Raw genomic sequence first — 21,056 nt, 5'->3', positions numbered from 1 at the left:
TATCCAGAGTAAATTAGTTTAACTTCAACAGTAAATTTTAAACAAATTAATTTAGTTAAAATAAATTTTAAACCTTAAACATCCGATCTGTTTCATAAAGTTAGGGGTCGCAAACTTTAAGGAAAACATGACCCGTGATAATAATTACCGAAACTCTAAAGAGTGATTCCAAATATATCATTAATTTTGAAGTCAACGGCTGAAGAAGCTTTTTATCATTTAATAAAAGGGTGAAAATAGATGAAAATGTACTGGCATGAAAATAGTACCTCCAAATTGTGAAATGTACAAGAACTCCCTAGCAGACCATTCAAGCCACTAAATGCCAAAATATGAAATTTCGTTTGTCTTTTTTTACATTTCAGGGGTTCGTTTTGTTTTTGTTCACCACGGTGGTCACATCAGACCAGCAGTTGTAAATTAGTTTAATAGACTCTTTGCCTTTTGTAAGATCCAAAATTAATTGAAGGGCTACAAGGCCCATACCGCGCTCTAAGGGTCCCTCGCAGCCAAATATGGCGTCATTGGTCAACTTTCAAGGTCGTTATTTTGATCGTTAGCATGTAAAAAAATATGTTTGATAGTAGCGTGACCTTCAAACCATACCCCCCTCCCCCCACATCTGGTTAAAAGCCAATAGTTATGAAGAATTATTCACAGGGTTGACACCCGGCGAAAAAAAAAAACACTGGAAATAGTGATAAATCACTAGGGAAGGGGCAAACCTGATGATTGTAACCCTTCAAATGTATGCGAAATTTTGTGAACGTCCTAGCTTCAATTTTTAGTCTTAATTTTTTTTTATTCGAGTACAAATACTAAAGATTTATTTTCCAGGACATTTGTATACATAACTGGCTTTTTGTTTCTTTTTTATATTTGTATCTTTTCTTCCTAGATATATTCCCTGATAGTGTCAAGCCTTATACAGGAGACGGTGATCGTAAGATGAAAACAATTGTCAGCTTCGATTGTCGTGGGATGGAACCAGTGGATTTCTCGCCAAGAGTAAGTGAAAGTTTTATGTGTGTACACAGGGCCGTAGACGTATCCAGAGGGATTGCCAGGTTCCTCCTGGAACCAGGTTCCATCTTTTCTTCTTCACCACTTCAGATATTGCCGACTAGCCAGTTCTCCGGCGGATCTCGACGTTACTAACTTTTGTTGCCAGCCGATGTTGAATATGCGCCTAAGGCATACATTTCTGAACGCCAACTCCCTCTGCTTTATTGCTCACTTCGTAGAGGAGCCAGATTTGCCACGTCATTAATGAAGTCTAGGTCAGACAAAAGTTTGTTTCCGACTATCACTCCAAAGCCAGTCGCTTCCCTCAAAACAGAATCCATCAAAACGACAAACATGAACGGTGTGAAAACGCATCCTTGCCAAACTCCTGATATTATTTTGAAATACATAGTCGTCCCGTTCCCAATCTTAATGCGACATTCAGTGTTTTCATAAAAAACCATGATACGGCTTATTATTTTCTTAGAAATATACTTCAGGGTTTCGCCGAGAGTGTCTTAATTCATTGAATCAAAGGCCTTTACAAAGTCAATGAGGAGCATATAGGTCTTGTTGGACCACTCATTGATTTCTCCTATATTGGTTGTTGGGGTTAACATGACGTCTAAGCTACATTTACCACAACGAAAACCAGCGAGAGCTCTGCTCTCAAATACGGCTCGAGTGTTTTTTGTTTTTTTTTCAGTCTTTCTAGCATGATAAAACCAGATATCAGGTCTACTCCCCGCCAGTTTTCAAAAATAAGTCTCATGTCTTTCTTGAAAATCTTTACAATTGTGACTTTGGTCTGGTTACCGGGGACTTTTTCAGACTACCCAATTGATGCAGTCACTGTTGTCCAAACGGAAAGACCTGTCATCACTGACGCCTTTGGAATCAAAGACCTGTCATCACTGACGCCTTGACATTTTGGATTTTATGCAATCTTCACCGGCAATCTTCCATTCTTGAGTTCTTCACTGCCACGACTAATTTTGCCGATACAAGAGGACTCTCATCTCGTCAATATTTAGGCTTGGGAACGCTGTGATAGATATACTTTCTCGGTTCATTAATTTCGGTCTATTTAGAACTTTTTTCAAGAGGGAGACCCATCTTCCATTAATTTTTCCAGTTGTTTTGGGAATCTTTCTATTCTGAACTTTCTCGTAACTCGATCTTTGGGGCATCTTTCCTATCATTTCGTTTGTGAGCCTGTACACCACGTTTACGTCTCAAAAAAAGAAAAGAAAAATCTCAAAACTGCTGTTACAGATAGTAGTCTAATCCTGAGTTGGTATAAAATTTTTACTATAGCTGTAAAAAAATAAACAGAAAAAAAAATGAGATTCGGAAAATCAAGACCTCTGGTTAAAGTTAATTTGACCATGTGGGAGATCTTTGGAAAGAAAGCTAAGAACGATGTTACATTGGAGTTAGAAAAGGACACAAAGTATAATAATAAATAGACCATGATTGTGTAAAAACTCAAGTGAATCAATCAAGTCATTCAGCAAAACAGTGTGAAAAGTATTGTAGATGATGAAAAGAGAACGAACCGTGGGAAAAAATAATTTGAGTATACAAGAGATGCACCCTGAGGCAAAGTATAATGTAAGTAATAATGGCAAGAAAGGGAAAAGAGAACTATTAATGATCTACATTCTAGCGTAAACATCTGCGAGACACGACTATGTCTTTTAGAAAATAATATGAAAAATGTAAAAATGAAAGTCTCGTTACCCGATGTCTGAGAGAAAATTCTTGCTGGTAGCAATGGGGCGGCGAGTAAATCTGTTTAAAATGGCATATTACCACACATCTATTTGGTAAAACAGTAGATTTATGCTCAACTCGGCAATATGGGGCATTGGGTTTGGTACCTGCTGCTGCAAGGTTTGCCATAGATATGGTACCTGTCGCTTAAAAAGACAGACAAGCTGAAACGTTGATTTGAATCTTAACGTTTTATCAATGAATTTTTGTTCTACCAGAGACTATATGGGATTATACGCAGAGAGCTCTTGACACGTGTTTTATTAAGACGACACAAGTCAAACTTAATTTTGAGACTGTGCCTAGCTTGCAGCTGCCTGAAGAAATAGATATGGGTAGAGACACGTCCTGCGTTTAAGAGCTTTTTGCAATTGATTCTCGATCTAAATTAGTAAAACCAATAAGAAAATTTGAATTATGCTATTAATATTTGAATTATACTAACTGAACGATACTAAACAATTTGAATTTTATTTATTATAAATATAATTCGAAGCAAATAATATGGATTAATATGAATTGTAAATAATTGTAATTTTATGAACTAAATAATTTGAATCATATTAAATCCAATTTGAATTGTATTTATTATAATTATAATCCAAATTAAATAATTTGAATCAAATGGATTGTAAATAATTTAAATTATACTAAATCTCACTTGAATTATATTAAATCTCAAGAACCTGGGAAAATCACGGGAGTAAAAATGCAAAGAAAAAAACAAAAAGCTTTCAAGACAATTTAAGGTTTTGACAATTTCACAGTGAATAACGGTAAATAACAATAACGGTTTTAAGAACAATTGTCGGTCAAGAACAATTAACAACCTAAGGAACTTGGGAAGATCACTGTATAGCTGAAGAAAAAATTAAGGATGCACAGGAACGAATATGAAGCTTTTCAGCATCCAGTAAGTTTAGTTGTAGACAGATTTGTGTCCTAGCTTAGATTTATGGCTTCTTTGTAAATGCTAGAAAGTGGTCGGGGAGCAGAAGGCGAAATATACAGCCACACAACTGGGCAATAAGGCAGACATCGTATAATTAAAGTGTAAAAGAGGATTCTTAGAATTGCCCAAGAAAAGTATGTCTGAGCTGCCTTAGAAGGCCAAGGCGTTTGCCTGCTGTCATTTTAATCAAATCAATACGGCGCTAAAAAGATAAACTTTATCAAGAACTATGCCGCAGAATCGATCATGTCCATCCTTTGGTCTGCTTATACAGCTTTTTGATAGATGACTTTCAGATAGTTGAGGCCAAAACTGCTATGCAAGGGTGGGCCACGATGAGACCTAACTAAATATCCAGTAATAGTCATCTGTCTTTCAGTCAAATTAGAAGTTAGAAAATAATTACGACAAGAAAGCATTGCCTTTTCAGGTTTTTCATTTTGAAAAGGGGAAGCATTCTTGTCTTGATAAATTTCTAGCTCCTAATTTGACTTTTTATTTGGTTTTAATTCAACGAGGCATGGGTGTACATCTTTGTTGACATTTCGTAATTTTGCACTAGACTTCTTTTTGATCCTTACAGCTTTATTCGTGGATTTTCGATTCGTTAACCTAGAGTCATGCTTCTCTTTAAACTTTCTCGTTTTGGCTCGTTTGGCTCGTAAGCCGATGTTGGCTTATTCCTGGAAACTGGTAAGGGTCTAACCTGTGCGGTTTTTACGGAAAGTGTGGACCTCAGGCCGGATTGATGAATATGACATTACATTTTGGAAAGCTCCGTAGAACTCTTGCCTGGGGCCAAAAAGGATGGTTTTTGCTTGTCCTCGAGCCAGAGCCTATGGTGTGCGAAGTGAAGTGGAGTTATATAGCCTATGTCAGAGAGGAGTATCTGAAGTTGTGCAGCCAAGCTTTCGTTTCATCAAACCATGTTTCTGCTTTCGAGTGGAAAGCTCCGTTCTAGCAGGCAAGCTGGCAGGCACCAGTTTCAAATTGAAGATGGACTAAAATCTATAAGTGTTAAATATATACGGTAGTTCCCCGGCCCCACAGCCAATATATCTTCTTTGAGTGATAAATAGAAAAATTTACAGAAACAAAAAAGTGCGATTTTCCCACGGGTCCGAAAGTGCTGCCATCTATTGTTTCTAGCCATTTCTGTTCGTGATTTCAGCTGACTTTACCATTCTTTTTTTTCTACTTGGGATTGCAATAGAGAAATGGTATCAGATATACCTCTTAAACTTTAAAAGTTCTCTCATTGCTAAAGAAATTAGAGCTTATCCTTTGCTCCTTTCTAAGTGGTGGTGTTAGAAAGTTGGCCTCTGGCAAAAAAGTCAACTTTTGAACTAAGACAGATAGAATTTTTTTTTCAATGACAATCGATAGACCTTGATGAGCTGATCAAAGTACATGTCATCCATTTTTTGTTACAAAAATTCCTTCATGACATACACCAGTTTGAAAGTTTCAAGGGGTTGACAATTTCAGTGGTAAGGTACACACTTGAACCAAAAATAGGCCGATACCAATTGTGAGATATGTAGGGGACTTCCAAGCAACAGTCGATTATTAGCTTATAATCATCTTTGGCAATGAGGGGTTTGCAACTTTTGCTGATTGATGTACCTATTATCTGTTTCTGGTGTAATTAATGGTAAGAACAACTTGGTTCCCGATTGTAAGACATGTAAGGGAAGTGGTAAGTAATAATCGGCTGTTAGGCTACAATGACTTCAGCGACAAGGAGTTTGGAACTTTTGCTAGTTGGTGTACACATTATTTTTTTCCGGTGAACTTGGATGCATATCCCGGGAGAGGGACTTGTAAGTAAGAATCGGTTGCTAGAGGAGGCTCGCGAGGGGCTACAAATTTGTGCAAATTGGTACACTTCTATGGAATCAGGGACCCATAAATTTCCTGTAATGACTCGCCATCCAATAATAAGCGATCCTGGATGGCGAGTCATTACAGGAAATTTATGGGTCCCTGATGGTATTTTGATCCTGAAAAGTTACAGATAGCTTTATAATACCAACTAGATTACATAAGATAATGTTCCAAGTTTCCATCCGTCACGATGTCTACGATTGAAAAGGATAAAGTTCAACCGGCTGCAAAGTGACATTTAGGGGCCTAGTAAGTAATAATCGGCTGTTAGTGTGGACCTCGGGCCGGATTGATGAATATGACATTATATTTTGGAAAGCTCCGTACGACTCTTGCCTGGGGCCAAAAAGGATGGTTTTTGCTTGTCCTCGAGCCAGAGCCTATGGTGTGCAAAGGATAAAGTTCAACTGGCTGCAAAGTCAATTTAGTCCTTTGATCATCTGATTACTGATTGTGTTATTCTTTGTCTCTCACGGAAGAGGGACTTGTAAGCAAGAATGGGTTGCTAGAGGAGGTTCATGAGGGGCTACAAATTTGTGCAAATTGGTGCACATCTATGGTATTTGATCCTGAAAAGTTACGGATAGCTTTATAATACCAACTAGATTATATAAGATAATGTTCCAAGTTTCCATCCGTCACGATGTCTACGATTGAAAAGGATAAAGTTCAACTGGCTGCAAACTCAATTTAGTCCCTTTTTCCGATATTCTTTTGCTGTTGTTTTTTCAACGCTGAAGAATTTGATCATGTGATTACTGATTGTGTTCTTCTTTGAATATGCCGTTTTGAAAGCTAATCGGCAAAGCCGGACAAAGGTTGCCGCAACACTTCACGTTGCCCAGGCAACGTAGGTCTAGTTTCTTCTTCCTTTTCGTTGTCAAAATAATCCCTAATAATATTCGCTAAAATGAATGCCTCTCCTAATCAAATGTCTGTTTTCTGGGGTAATAAATCCCTAGAAGTATTTGTTATCTTGTTCTATATTATGAAAAAGAAAAGTTTGGATAGGGGAGCCAGGGATATATATATATATATATATATATATATATATATATATATATATATATATATATATATATATATATATATATATATATATATATATATATATATATATATATATATATATATATATATACATATATATATATATATATATTTTTCAGATAGTTGACGCAAAAACTGCTATGCAAGGGTGGGTCACGAAGATATATATTTATAGTATATATATTTTTTTTTTTCAGAATGGATGGCAGTGTGAAGCAGTTGAAACCGGTACAAAATTCGATGATGTTGATTTAAGTGAAAAAGAATGGGTTGATTATGATGAAAAGGCAAAGGAAACCGTTGGGATTTACGAGCTTGCTCATCAATTTGTCCGTCAAAAATAAATTTTGCATGTTTCATTTCAATGAAGTTCACATTTGCATTTCAGTTAAGTTATGACATTTTTGTTTCACTATATTGTGTTTTTCACAAGGAATATTAAATCTTTTTCATTTCACAGCATTGTCTTTTTCCTTTCTTTATAATTAAACTAGATAATAGGTCAAAAGCGGAAATAGGTGAATCATCCGTAAAAGATAATATTAAAGAAAAGGTCATAAAAATATTGAAATTCTGGGAAGGGGAATACGAACGTGAAGTCCCCTCCTCCAAGCTGTGTACTTTTCAAATATATTCTTCTGAAAGTACTGAGTTCTTTGCCCCTTTCAACTACCATTTCCAATAAGTTCTTTGTTTGTAGCTCAACATATAAGAACTAAAACTCAGATTCTGGTTTTAAGAATGTCAACAAATCAGAGTAAAGATGGACACTTGTATCTCCAAAATCATGTCATTGGTCAAAGCAAAATCACTATATAACAAGATTTATGATTTTAACAGGGGAACGATGCTAAGCTGAACAACTTGAAAACTCGGAGCAATCCTTAATAGTACGACGACTTTGACATTCTTCTCAATTCCTTAAGCAAGTTCCTTATTCCAAAGAAAGAAAAAATCCCTTTTAATTACCCTATCAGTCAGTGCCACTCCGAGTTTTTTGATGTGCTCTTGAAGAAGCAATTTTATTATTCACTCATAGCTTGTTTTCTATTAGAAAGCATCCACGTCTACAATGGCGAAGGTACCCTTGTGCTAAAATTTCACATGCTTATATTGTATCTTACAATAGGTGACATTCATGACATTCTTCCCAATTCCTTAAGCAAGTTCCTTATTCCTAAGAAAGAAAAAATCCCTTTTAATTACCCTATCAGTCAGTGCCACTCCGAGTTTTTTTTATGTGCTCTTGAAGAAGCAATTTTATTATTCACTCATAGCTTGTTTTCTATTAGATAGCGTCCACATCTACAGTGGCGAAGGTACCCTTGTGCTAAAATTTCACATGCTTATATTGTATCTTACAATAGGTGACATTCATGACATTCTTCCCAATTCCTTAAGCAAGTTCCTTATTCCTAAGAAAGAAGAAATCCCTTTTAATTACCCTATCAGTCAGTGTCACTTCGAGGTTTTTGACATGATCTTGAAGAAGCAATTTTATTATTCGCTCATAGCTTGTTTTCTATTAGAAAGCCTCCACATCTACAGTGGCGAAGGTACCCTTGTGCTAAAATTTCACATGCTTATATTGTATCTTACAATAGGTGTGGAGTCACGGCATTATTGATCCGTTGAAACCCGATCCTTTGCAACGTGTCTCTTTGTAGTGATCTGTCTCTAATTGTTTTTGCGGTTTTAATTTTCCAATATCAGAACAGGGTGAAATGCACTCATACGACAATTTATTTTTGGGGTAGGAACGGGACTAGAAAGGTTCGATCTGATCCACATTAGATGCAACACAAGAGGTCATCGACAAGAAAATGCTAGAAACTCAGTCACTTCCGAGCTTATCAGCTATAATTAGGGGTCATGTCTGGCAGTATTGACAATAGGACTCTATGAATTCCGAGCACATTACGTATGTCTAATTATCAAGCCATCTCTGCTAGTAACGCAAGTGAAAAAGCCCAGTTGTCAGGATCACAATAAACACAGCCGATACCTGGACAAAAAAACATTGTTTCCCCCTTCAGAAGATTTTGTTTTGCCAGGATTGAACTTGTTCAGACCTTATTTCCCCTAATCATGCACATGCAATAAAATACACCTATTTCAAGCTATTTAGAATTTTTTTTATTTATTATGCCAAACCATAGAAATTGTTTTTTTATTTAAATTAATGATACCTTGCTTCTTCACCAAGAGTGGGGAAAGCGTTCATTGATCGTTCTGTTCTTACTCTTAACTCTATTTTATTTTCACTCCTGAGATTTAAAACTTTTCTTCTAACTCTATAAAAATGTAGCCCCACACGATGGAAAAAGCTGAAAATATTGCACTTTTTAGCCATAAATACTTAGATTTTATTGTCCTTTAATTTATTTTTTCACCTGAAATCGTATGTAGTAGTATGCACAGGATGGCTTTTGATTAGCTCAGCATGATCTGAAAGTTTCAATGGACTAGACGTTACAATCCGGTCCTTTCGGTACAATCCTTCGATTACTCAAAATAATAAACAACACATTATTTTCCTTAGGATTTATTCAATGACAGTTTAGCCATTACAAGGGCTCCCTCGCGTGTTTTATGTCCTCCAATAAATCCATTAGCATGTACAAAAATAGCACCCTCTATCCCTAATAAATTAGAAAGTTCTTGGTCCCTAATGCCACGCCATTCAGCCCTCAGCGGCGTCCTTAGTTCAAAGGAGCCCACTGCAACTGGAACTCCACAAACACGCCATCCACCATTATCATCAGGAAATACAGCAAACTGAATTGTATTTTCTATCCCCTTCTCTTCTTCTATAGTAAACAAATGCTCCTTCCACGGAACTCCTCCACTTGGAAACTCAATTATCGCACCACTTGGGTCAACCTGGAAAAGACAAAAAGGATATAATCTCTGGGGATTACCTTTCTACGACTGTTGCTCTTGATTAGAAAAAGTATAAAAAACAATTGAGACGGCTATTGTTACGACGGCTATTGGCTTCTAAAATTGCATCAATTGGCAAAACAAGCAAATACCACTCATGTGTAGACAATTATCTGATCTAGAAACAAACGATAGACAATCTAGAAACAAACGACAGGTAACAAATTTCAACACTAAGTTCAATATCCTTCATTGTCACATATCAAGGATAATACTAGACAACAGTTTTAAGAAATTAGAAGGTAAGCATAGCTTGAAATACTCGCAAATATGAAACACTTACCAATAAATTTAGACACACTTTGCCACTGTCAATTTTATGAAACACATATAAAAACCATTATGAAATCCAAATTAGAAATTTAGACATACTTTGTAATTGTTTTGGCACAATATCTGAAATTTATACTACCTATCTCTTATGCTCTGATGTATAGCGTAAATATGAATGGGAGAAGGATTTTGAACTTTAATCCAACCTGCAACAGACCACCAGAGAGGAGTCTACGGGAATCTTCATCTCTTGGAGTTCTTTCATCGGCGAGGAAGTCTTCTCGCTGTTTTTTTATATTCCCTTGCTGAATCAGTCTTTTATATTTTCTCACTTAACTCTCTTGCAGCCCAACCTAATTTCCAGTTTTTAATTGGCTTGAATAAAAACAATGAAACTTATTTGGAAAGCGCTGAGCAAAAGTATTTGTCGCTTATTCCCATTAATATTTTTTCAACCCAAGAACATTGGCAGTGGAACAATCGACTTCTTAGGATATGCAGCCCGAGTACTGCTGCCATCTAGATACTGCCTACTGTTATCTAGAAAAACATTATTGTTATCCGGGTTGCAGCAGTAGCTAGCAACCTAATAAGAGATTATAATAAAGAACCTTGAACACATGATGGCAGTGTTGATTCAGAGTTCAAATCGAACGGACCTATTTTAAATTGGATATGTTATTAACATTACCAAATCACATCTAATTCGTACTCAGCTTAGTGAACCGAAACAATCGAAATCGAAACAATTTGGTTTCATAAATGAAAAAACGGGTTATTATTTACGGACTATACTAATAAACAGAAAGATAAGAAAACTTTTCAGTATCATTACCATATTTTCCGGATTAATTACGACTTTTGTTAACGCATCCGAAACTCTACCAGAAATTAATCGAAAATTGAGCGGGACAGAAATAGTTTCCTCGCAGGTTCAAGATCTTCGAAACGACCTATCTGTTATTTTGTTACGAATTGTTGCGACAGTAGAGAAGTTCTCGGAGGAAGCGTCACAATTGAAGAAGGATTATTTAAGTTTGCGAGCTGAAATACGAATACTAACGTAAAATTGCAAATACTGGAAAATGAGTAAAAAAAAGTGTAATTTGGTACTCTATAATTTCGATCCTGCAAACAGAGGTTCTTCGTAACGAGAAGATGTAAGGAAAGCTCTAAACTTACATTTGACTAATTCAGGGCTGAAAAATGACGTACATTAAAGACATTTTTCGGTTAAATGCCAAATAAGGCACGCGACCAGTGCTGGCTAAGTTCAAAAGCAGTTATGTTCGTGATATTCTATTGCGGTCAAGTGCTCATCTGAAAACGGGAGGTCTTGTTCTTAGTCCCGATTATACAGAGCGTGAACTGTCTATCCGTAACTGCCTAAGCCGTTTCTTGACCGTGCTAGAGGAGAAAATAGAGAAGCAAGACTAAGAGGGACAAAGTTGGTAAACAGTGTTTTATGTATAGCTTTGATAAGCAATCTGTAGTGGAGGTTACGAATGCCCCTCATATAGAGCAATCAGCGAATACCATAACACGTTTTAAGGGAAATGTGGGACAAAAGTATCACCGTGAACCCGAATATGTAGAAGTGCCGCACACAAATTTAATAACGAGAAATGGCGACGAGAAATAGCGAGAAATTTAATAACGAGTTTGGGACAAAAGTATCGCCGTGAACCCGAGTATGTAGCAGTGTCTCAAAAAAACTTAATAACGAGAGATGGCGACGAGAAATAGCGAGAAATTTAATAACGAGTTTGGGACAAAAGTATCGCCTTGAACCCGAGTTTGTAGCAGTGCCGCCAAAAAAATTTAATAACGAGTTTGGTTTCTGAAAGCAACGATTTAACCAGGAAGAACCTTGCAGTTCAAGATTGCGTTCAGGATCTTCATCCTCAATTCAATCTTTCTTTAGTTTAGTGGAGGAGCTTAGTAGTAATAACGAAAAAATGTGGCGAACAGTGAAACTCCGGTTATTAAAAAGGGCTCCAGATCATTTTTTGTTGTGCCTGTGGGGCTCCCAAGAGTAATAGCCAACAAATTATTAGCCCACATGACCATCAAGACAGAAGAGCAAGTCAGTTAGAGCTAACAATCCTGAAATCATGGAGCCTAAACAGCTATTTAAACAATCATGACCCATTGCCTCAGATAGCGGATAGAATAAGCAGAGCCATGGTGAAAATTACGAGTTTTATTTAGCACATTGGAATGTTCAGGGTTTTTCGTATCTTAAAGTAGTGTCTTCTTAAATATCGTGATTTTTCAGTTCTACCATTAGTAGAAACGTGGCTGGAAATAGAGGAGAGAATAGGAAGTTTTTCTTGTTTTGGATCTCAAAGGAAGCGTTCTCAGAATAGTAGAATTTATGGGAAAGTTGCACTATCGATCACAAAAAGATGGCGAAATGTATCTCGGTTGAAAAGTTTTTCATGTAATCTAGTATGGGTGCGCGTATCCTTGGGTAGTATTTCGTTTATTTTTTGTTCAGTTTATTTACCGCCAGAAACTAGCACTTTTAGTGACAAAGATACCTGAGAGATACTAGAAAATGACATGTACGTCATATATGCCTCTGTCATATGGCGCTGGTTGGGTCGGATCACATGCAAATAGGGATTGAATTAAGAGGGGAAGAATGGGTTGAGGGTTGGAATAAACAAATTGGGTTAAAGGAATGATGAGTAATGAGTTTGGATGGAGGGAAGACTTAAGGATTGATAATGATAGTGAGAAGTTGAAAAGGGTACTAGTTGAAGACCGAGGACTGGATTCATTTATTCTGAAGAGCGAGGAAATGGCAAGGGAAGGGGATATAGCAGGTTCTATTGAATTTTTGATGGGATTCTGTGTAAGATAGGAATTAAGTTAGCACGTACGAGAAAAAAATGGTAAGAGTGCTGGTTTAATAAGTTTTTTTTGAACAAGGAATGTGAGGGAAAGAAGGAGGTTTCAGAAGCTTTTACATTGCGAAAGGCTAGTAGTACCTTGAAAAAAATTACAGGTTTTTAGGGACAAGCGAAGGAGATATAAAAGGCTGCTTAAGTGGAAGAAGAGATGTTTGGAAGAGGAAGAGAGCCAAAAAGTACTGAAAAAATTAGCGTGTATGATGCAACAGACTTCTGGAAGTTAGTTAGGAAATCAACAGAAAATAGAAGGTTGACTGATTCAGTCTCTCACGCCGATACCTGGCCAGAATGCTTAGAACAAAAATATGCAGACATATACACCAAAGAGGACGAAGAGAGCTCTGAAGAGGAGATGGATAGTTAGAAGAGACAGTCGATATGGAGTTGGATTCAGAGGACGCTAAACTACTGGAGGCGATTGGACAGGAAGAAATATGGCATGCACTGAAAAGCAAGAGAGGGAATTCAGCAGGTTGTTACACTTATTTGCTTGTTTCCCCTCCCCCTCTGTTATTTTTAGTTTACCTTTTAATTTTTATATATTTTATATTTATTTTATTATATATTTTATATTTATATTTATTTGTGTTTATTCACTTATTTTGCCCACCTTCCCTTTTTTTATATGTCCCGTTTAATTTTTTTCTGACTTGTATTTGTTTAAGTTTTGTTTGACCAGTTTTTATCTTTTTAACTTTTTAAAAGAATTCTTTTGGCTTATTACAGTTTAATTATTGACTCATAAATGATTATTCATTATGATTTTTCTTCTTCGTTGTTGTTTTTTGCATTTTTGCCAGTTTTAGTACAACCACGTGATTTGTCGACTCCGAAGTCCGAATTCGGCCCTTTGTGGGCTTGTGATAGAGATTTTTTAAAAATAAATATCTTATCTTATTTCAGCACCCGGCATCGACAGAGTACCACCTAAGCTGTTGAATGGTTAAGAGCATGGATATTGCCAATGCCTGCATCGCAATTCTAAGTACACCTCTGTGGCTGCAAAACTGGCAGATATCAGTTATGATCCCATTATTTAAGAAAGGAGAAAGAAACCTACACAGGAACTACAAGTTCTATTAGTGAGTTATTTGTAGAGTGCTGTCTAAAAGGATGGATAAATGATTGCATTGTAAAGGTAGATCAACTGAATCAACTGATCATTGTAAAGGTAGATCAACTGAATCAACTGATCATTGTAAAGGTAGATCAACTGAATCATCTGATCATTGTAAAGGTAGATCAACTGAATCAACTGATCATTGTAAAGGTAGATCAATGGAATCAACTGATCATTGTAAAGGTAAATCAATTGAATATCAGGCAGGGTTTAGGGAAAATTGTAGTGCAATAGATCAAATTTCTTGCTTATTAGTTTTAGTTAGTAAATATACGAGGTATAGAAAAATAGACTATATATGTCGTTTTTGGACATTAAGGGAGTATTTTATGAAGTTTCAAAGAGTATGTTGAAAGGGGTGTTAGTGAATTTAAGTAAAAGTTATAATGAAAATAGATAGAATAGAAATAGAAAGAGAGCGAGAGAGAGAGGAAGGAAATTAGCTCACATTAAACCGATTATTCACAGCATTTTCGACATTGATTTTGGCAGGATACCAGACTTCTGCAAAATAAGAAACTTTGTTCATAAATTCAGATCCAACTAGTTGTAAAGCCTTCTCAAAACGCTCTTCAATGCTAACTTTTCCAGATTCCAGCCAATTAGGATTAAGGCCACCCACTCGAGAGCTCAATGTTGTTGTAATTCTATACCTAAGGGTAAAAGAAATATATAAAATCCCTGGGGAAAAGAAGCTAATAAGGGACAAAGTGTAATAAAAATAAGATATACTCACCAACAAAAACAAAAATCGTATGATATATACAAGGCGTTTATCTCCGAAAAGGCTCTATGACGTATAAAAAACGGGAGAGATATACCTACAACTTAAACACTTACTTATAAGCCAAAAAACAAAAAGAGAGAGATAAAGAGAAAAAATTATTTCAGCAACTTATAAGATTTTATTCTTGCCACTCAGCATCAGCTAGATCGTCTCCAATGTAGATCAAACAGTTATAATAACAATAGGCACAAATTTATAAGAATAATAAATAATAGACATGCAGAAACAAAAAATATATATAGTAGTCCCTTGAACGTGTCAAACGAGCGATTCACGAACTCGATCAGGGAAGGGGTTCTACATAACATGAAACGCAACTGAACGTTCAAAATCAGACGTTGCTGAGGCAAGCGAAACTCAAATATCCTGAGGACTACGAAGGTGATAACTCGACTAACCAGACGTACTATGTATTAAATTTAAGGAGCCTAGGAAGATCACAATGGAGCACAAGAACAGTGAAAGATGGTTCCCAGAAAAGAATATATATATATATATTTTATAAGAAGAATTAAAGGTTAGCTGCTGAATAATTTTTTCATTTATAAGATTATTGCTAAATTAAAAGCGTTAAGAAGTGGTTTAAGAGAAGAAATACAAGTGGACATATACTATCTTTATAAACGAGCAATAATTGCGTATGTATGTGTTTTTTTCTCTAAAACGGCTCTATATTTTTTCGGGAAAATTGGCTGGGATTACAACAATTCAAAAACCTTAATAAAATGCTAACTTTTCCAGATTCCAGCCAATTGGGATTAAGGCCACCCACTCGAGAGCTCGATGTTGTTATAATTTTATACCTACGGGAAAAAGAAATAAATATAATCCCCGGGGAAAAGAAGCTAATAAGGGACAAAGTGTAATAAAATAATAATCACCAAATTTAAGGAACCTAATAAGATTACAATGGAGCGCAAGACAGTGAAAGATGGTTCCCAGAAAAGATTTTATATATATATATATATATATATATATATATATATATATATATATATATATATATATATATATATATATATATATATATATATATATATATAAGAAGAATTAAAGGTTAGCTGCTGAATAATTTTTTCATGCATAAGATTATTGCTAAATTAAAAGCGTTAAGAAGTGGTTTAAGAGAAGAAATACAAGTGGACATATACTATCTTTATAAACGAGCAATAATTGCGTATGTATATGTTTTTTCTCGAAAACGGATCCATATTTTTTCGGGAAAATTGGCAGGGATTACAACAATTCAAAAACCTTAAAACAAAACCTTTTTGAACGCAACCAGTTATATAATGTCAGTAGGGAGGCCCAAAAAACGAAAATTTGCAATTATTACAAATGATAATTCTCCTGGTACTAATATATAACTAAGCAATAATAAACATACTACTATTAATAAGTCACTGCTGCACTTATCCCCCTGAGGCAAACACAGCTGCGCACGCGACAGCCTGCTTTTTGTTTGGGCCTGATGGCAAAAAGTGGATACCCATTTAATTGAGCAATAAGAAACATACGACTAAAAAAGTTCCCCTGAAAAAAGCAATATTACGTTAAGCCTGTAGCTGTAATTCGCACCAAAAGGACAAAATACTCATTGTTACAGTAGAAACGAGGCGAAATACAAATATAGAAAACAGGTATAACATTTCGATAAAAGGTGAATATGTTTTTTTTTTATATATCTTTTATTTAATTTATTTCTGTCAGTTTCTTCCCGTTGATGAATGCTTTCAGACATGAAGATGAAATTTTGGGACTTTTATTAGTATTAGTGAAAAAAAAAATTAGGGGTCATTTTCTACTGCCTTATTTTAAATATTATATGCGTTACAAGCTTTTCTAAATCTTAATTTCATTCTATTTTATTGTTACGTTAGCAATGTTTAAGCAATAAGAGAAACTTACTATAGACAACCCCCTTACATATAAACAGTAAAAGCTGGAGGTTGAGGTATTTTTGAAACTTTTCTAATGTACATTTTTTCCTCTAAGAAGAGCAGAAAAGTAACATACCAAAACTAGGATAGGGAATACTAACCTTAAACTCTAAAAGAACGTACTCGAAATTAGCACAAGAAAAATGTATTTTCCTCCTCCTTTTGAACTTCTTAAATTTTAATCAAATCTATATTACGCTAAAATATTTGGTTGATTTCATCAACCAGAATGCGTAGGAAACGAACATTACCATTAACCAATCTACTAATAGAGCTTTTAAAAATACTTTTTTAGGGTAGTCGAGGACAAGGCTGAAATAAAGGTAAAAAATAAGGCACTACACGAAAAAGTAAGATTAACTTACAAGAGTAGGAACTGCCAATAGTGTTGACAATAAAATACTACCAACGCCATCTAGCATTTGGTTACACTTGGCATTTTTTCAAGTATAATAATATTAATGATCAATTAGTGTAAATAGTAATATAGGGTGGAAATAAACGTCTGACCTCAGTTCCTTATAGAGAACCACAGATTCACACCACTGACAGCGAGTTGGCCACTCGGGTAGGACGGCCCTCCTAGCCGTCCTGACACACACGCAAAAGTTAGAGAACTATATTTAGAAACATTTAGGACAAAAGGAAAACCATATATCTACATATATAGCCCTCTTGTGTGGCCAACGTCTCTGCACACTTCTCCACTTTTTCAGACTAAGAATCTGAATGAAGAGGAACAAACCCTTTCCACTATATAAAATAAAGAAGATAATGAGGAATTTTGTAGACAGTTAATACAGCCCAAACGAGTGCTCCGAATGTATTAGCAACAAAGTCCAGCGTTGCCAACAGTAAAGAACCATAAGTTCTAAATATATTATTTTCCCTCCAGAACCAGTTCATAGACTTCATAACTTTCAATTTTAAAGGAGGGGAGGGGGCAGCAGCCAAACTCATATTAATAGTGATTTTTTTAGGTTTTATGCTTGACTTTAGCGTTCAACATAACTTTTACTTGTTTTGCGATTTCTGTTCGGTTTAGGTTTCAAGTGATATAAGCTTCTAGTCGTTTTAAGTTTAGACTATTAGAGGACTTCATTTCTGCTCGTCTTAACTTTAATCTGGCTCTTTACTTTTCTTTGAAAAGTTTTTTTTTAGGAAAGTGTTTTAAAAAAAATAATATAAACAAATGAAGGAAAGAAACTTATTTACTCAAAAATGCATCAATAAATAAATTTCAGTCTAAAATCATAAAATTAAAATATCATAATCATAAAATCATAAATCATAAAATCATAAAATTAAAATCTCCAATGTAGGTCAAACAGTTATAATAAAAATAGGTAAAATTTATAAGAATAATAAACAATAGACATGCAGAAACAAAAAATATATAGTAGTCCCTTGAACGTGTCAAACGAGCGATATTCACGAATTCTATCAGGGAAGGTGTTCCATATAACATGAAACGCAGCTGAACGTTCAAAATCAGACATTCCTGTGGCAAGCGGAACTCAAATATCCTGACGCTTACGAAGGTGATAACTCGACTAACCAGATGTACAATGTATTATTTTAAGGTAGGGCGCACTCTCAAGGAATCTTTCTATACCTCCCATATTAAACATTTGGAGTTTGCCTGACGTTCCAGACTTAGTGATCTCGGCGGTTATAATTGTAACAGATAGAAAAAAAAATCTGGTGAATATTTTGATCTAATCAAATCTTAAAGCCGAAAATTTTTTTTTTATTCCAAAATGATTATAAAAACCTGTTTCGGGTTTGCATAGATTACACCAAGGGACTAACCACTCGGATTGTTCAAGAGCGATTCAGTCAAGTATTAGTTAGTTCTAACCTGTCTAAACAGAGTCTAGAGAATAAGTAGCGTGCAGATATCAAACTGCCGGTTAAAACATATACAAAATTACATTGTATAAATAATTACAAGAAGAATTGCTAAGGATAACCTGCACCTAATCGTAATTTTGAGTGAGAAACCCTTTAAGTTCAACCCTCTTATGTTTGTTTAGTTGAAGCGACGAAGAAAACTGTTACCTTTGTATTTGACCGACTTGCCGCCTAAGAAAAAGAATTGACTAGGGAGTTAAATTTTTGGACTTTGGCTAGGCCTTAAGGAGTATTAATGTATAATACACCTTACTTTTATGTATAAGATTATTGCTAAATTAAAAGCGTCAAAAAGTGGTTTGAGAGAAGAACAACAAGTGGACATATACTATCTTTATAAATAAGCAATAATTGTGTATGTATGTGTATTTCTCAAAAACGGCTCCATATTTTTTTGGTAAAATCGGCAGGGATTACAACAATTCAAAAACCTTAAATACAAAACCTTTTTGAATGCAACCAGTTATATAATGTCAGTTTGAAGGCCCAAAAAACGAAAATTTGCAATTATTACAAATGATAATTCTTTCGGCACTAATACATAATTGAGCAATAATAAACATACTACTAGTAAGGCCTAGCCGAAATCCAGACATTTTATTCCCTAATCAATTCTTTTTCGGATGCAGCAAATTAGTCAAAGACAAAGTTATCAGTTTTCTTCGCCGCTTCCACTAAACAAATATGAGAAGGTTAAATTCAAGGGGTTTCTCACTCAAAATTAGGATTATTGCATTGTTGTTCTTCGTAATTTGGCATGTAAATAGGAAGACTTATTTGCAAAAGAACTATTATTATTCGAGGAAAAAATTAGAGAAATTATTATACAAGGAGTTTTTTATGGGGGGGGGGGAGTTAAACTCTTACGCAAGAAATACCAGGAAAACACGGAAAATTAAACATTTCGTAGGGAAAATTAAGCATTTCGCAAAGTTTGGAGGGGGCAAATCCCTCCCCTGCGTGCGTGCCTTCGGTCTGGAATACATTATTTGCTAGGGTGCGGTAAAAACTTGAGGAAATTACAAATAAAAAGTACATGTTTTCGGGTTTTTACTTCATGCAGACCTATTTACAAAAATAAATTTAAATAATTGCTTGCAGCGAAGTGACCAATTTACTTTATTTTATTTATCTATACGGGTCCATTAGAAAAAATTCTAAAGCTTGAGTGCTACTTGTGTATTTGTATATCTGAATTTGTATTCGGATTAGACAGTAATTACACATGACAACTACCTACACCTAGCATAATTGGATTCATATAAACGGTTCCCGTACCTCCATGCTTCTTGTCAACCTTCCGCCGACAATTTCTGGTAACAGCGGTTACAAATAACTAATACTTCACTGAATCGCTCAAGAACAATCCGAGTCGTTAGTCCCTTGTCTAATTCATGTATTATCACGCGCTCCGATAACAGCTGCATCTAGTCTTTTGAGAGGAATTTTTGACTTCGGAACACAAATATGTAAAGTATTTGAAGGGAATGCAGCCAGTAGGTTTATAATATAGAAATAAATTTCTCATTGTTGAATAGAACATTTTTTGCTCTATTTTTTTATAAGTAAGTCAGGAAAGTCAGGCAAACTCCAAATGTTTAACATGGGAGGAAGACTCCTTGAGTCCTTCCTGCCTTAATAAGTCCCTGCAGCACTAATCCCCCTGAGGCGAACACAGCTGCGCACGCGCCAACCTGCTTTTTGTTTGGGCCTGATGGCAAAAAGTGGATACCCGTATAATTGGGCAATAAGAAACGTACGACTGAAAAAGTTCCCGACGACTGAAAACATACGACTAAACAGTGAAAGCTGGAGGTTGGAGTATTTTTGAAACCTTTCTAATATATATTTTTTCCTCTAAGATACTCGTAATTAGCACAAGAAAAATGTATGTTCCCCGCTCCTTTTGAGCTTTTTTAATTCTAATCAAACCTATATTACGCTAAAAGATTTGGTTGATTTCATCAACCAGAATGCGTAGGAAACAAACATTACCATTAATCAATCTACTAATAGAGCCTTTAGAAATACTTTTTTAGGGTAGTCGAGGACAAGGCTGAAATAAAGGTAAAAAATAAGGAACTACACGAAAAAGTAAGATTAACTTACAAGAGTAGGAACTGCCAATAGTGTTGACAATAAAATATTACCAACGCCATCTAGCATTTGGTTACACTTGGCATTGTTTCAAGTATAATAATAAGAATGATCAATTAGTGTAAATAGTAATATAGGGTGGAAATAAACGTCTGACCTCAGTTCCTTATACAGAATCATAGATTCACACCACTAACTTCGAGTTGGCCACTCGGGTAGGACGGCCGTCCTGACACACACGCAAAAGTTAGAGAACTATATTTAGAAACATTTAGGACAAAAGGAAAACCATATATCTACATATATAGCCCTCTTGTGTGGCCAACGTCTTTGCACACTTCTCCACTTTTTCAGACTAAGAATCTGAATGAAGAGGAACAAACCCTTTCCACTA

The 21,056-nt window shown here is 35.4% G+C and overlaps 2 protein-coding genes across 4 annotated transcripts in view; one reads left to right on the top strand and one right to left on the bottom strand.

Annotated features, from left to right (window-relative positions):
• Positions 1–7,129, top strand: part of LOC136041974 (CXXC motif containing zinc binding protein-like) — a 51,455-nt gene extending 44,326 nt beyond the window's left edge. For both annotated transcript variants that reach the window (XM_065726801.1, XM_065726799.1), the window contains 2 exons: positions 899–1,008; positions 6,868–7,129. In XM_065726801.1, the coding sequence (XP_065582873.1) occupies positions 899–1,008; positions 6,868–7,014 (257 nt within the window). In that variant the 3' untranslated portion in view covers positions 7,015–7,129. The remainder of the gene's footprint in view (positions 1–898; positions 1,009–6,867) is intronic.
• Positions 7,130–9,199: 2,070 nt separating this feature from the next.
• The window catches only part of LOC136041971 (MYG1 exonuclease-like), a 31,668-nt gene continuing 19,811 nt past the window's right edge, over positions 9,200–21,056 (bottom strand). For both annotated transcript variants that reach the window (XM_065726793.1, XM_065726792.1), the window contains exons 5-6: positions 14,373–14,577; positions 9,200–9,553 (exon numbers count right to left, since the gene is read on the bottom strand). In XM_065726793.1, coding sequence (XP_065582865.1) covers positions 9,209–9,553; positions 14,373–14,577 — 550 coding nt within the window. In that variant the 3' untranslated portion in view covers positions 9,200–9,208. The remainder of the gene's footprint in view (positions 9,554–14,372; positions 14,578–21,056) is intronic.

Source organism: Artemia franciscana, unplaced genomic scaffold (genome assembly GCF_032884065.1).
Source record: "Artemia franciscana unplaced genomic scaffold, ASM3288406v1 PGA_scaffold_52, whole genome shotgun sequence".
Taxonomy (NCBI): domain Eukaryota; kingdom Metazoa; phylum Arthropoda; class Branchiopoda; order Anostraca; family Artemiidae; genus Artemia; species Artemia franciscana.
This window is presented reverse-complemented; position numbering and strand designations above follow the sequence as displayed.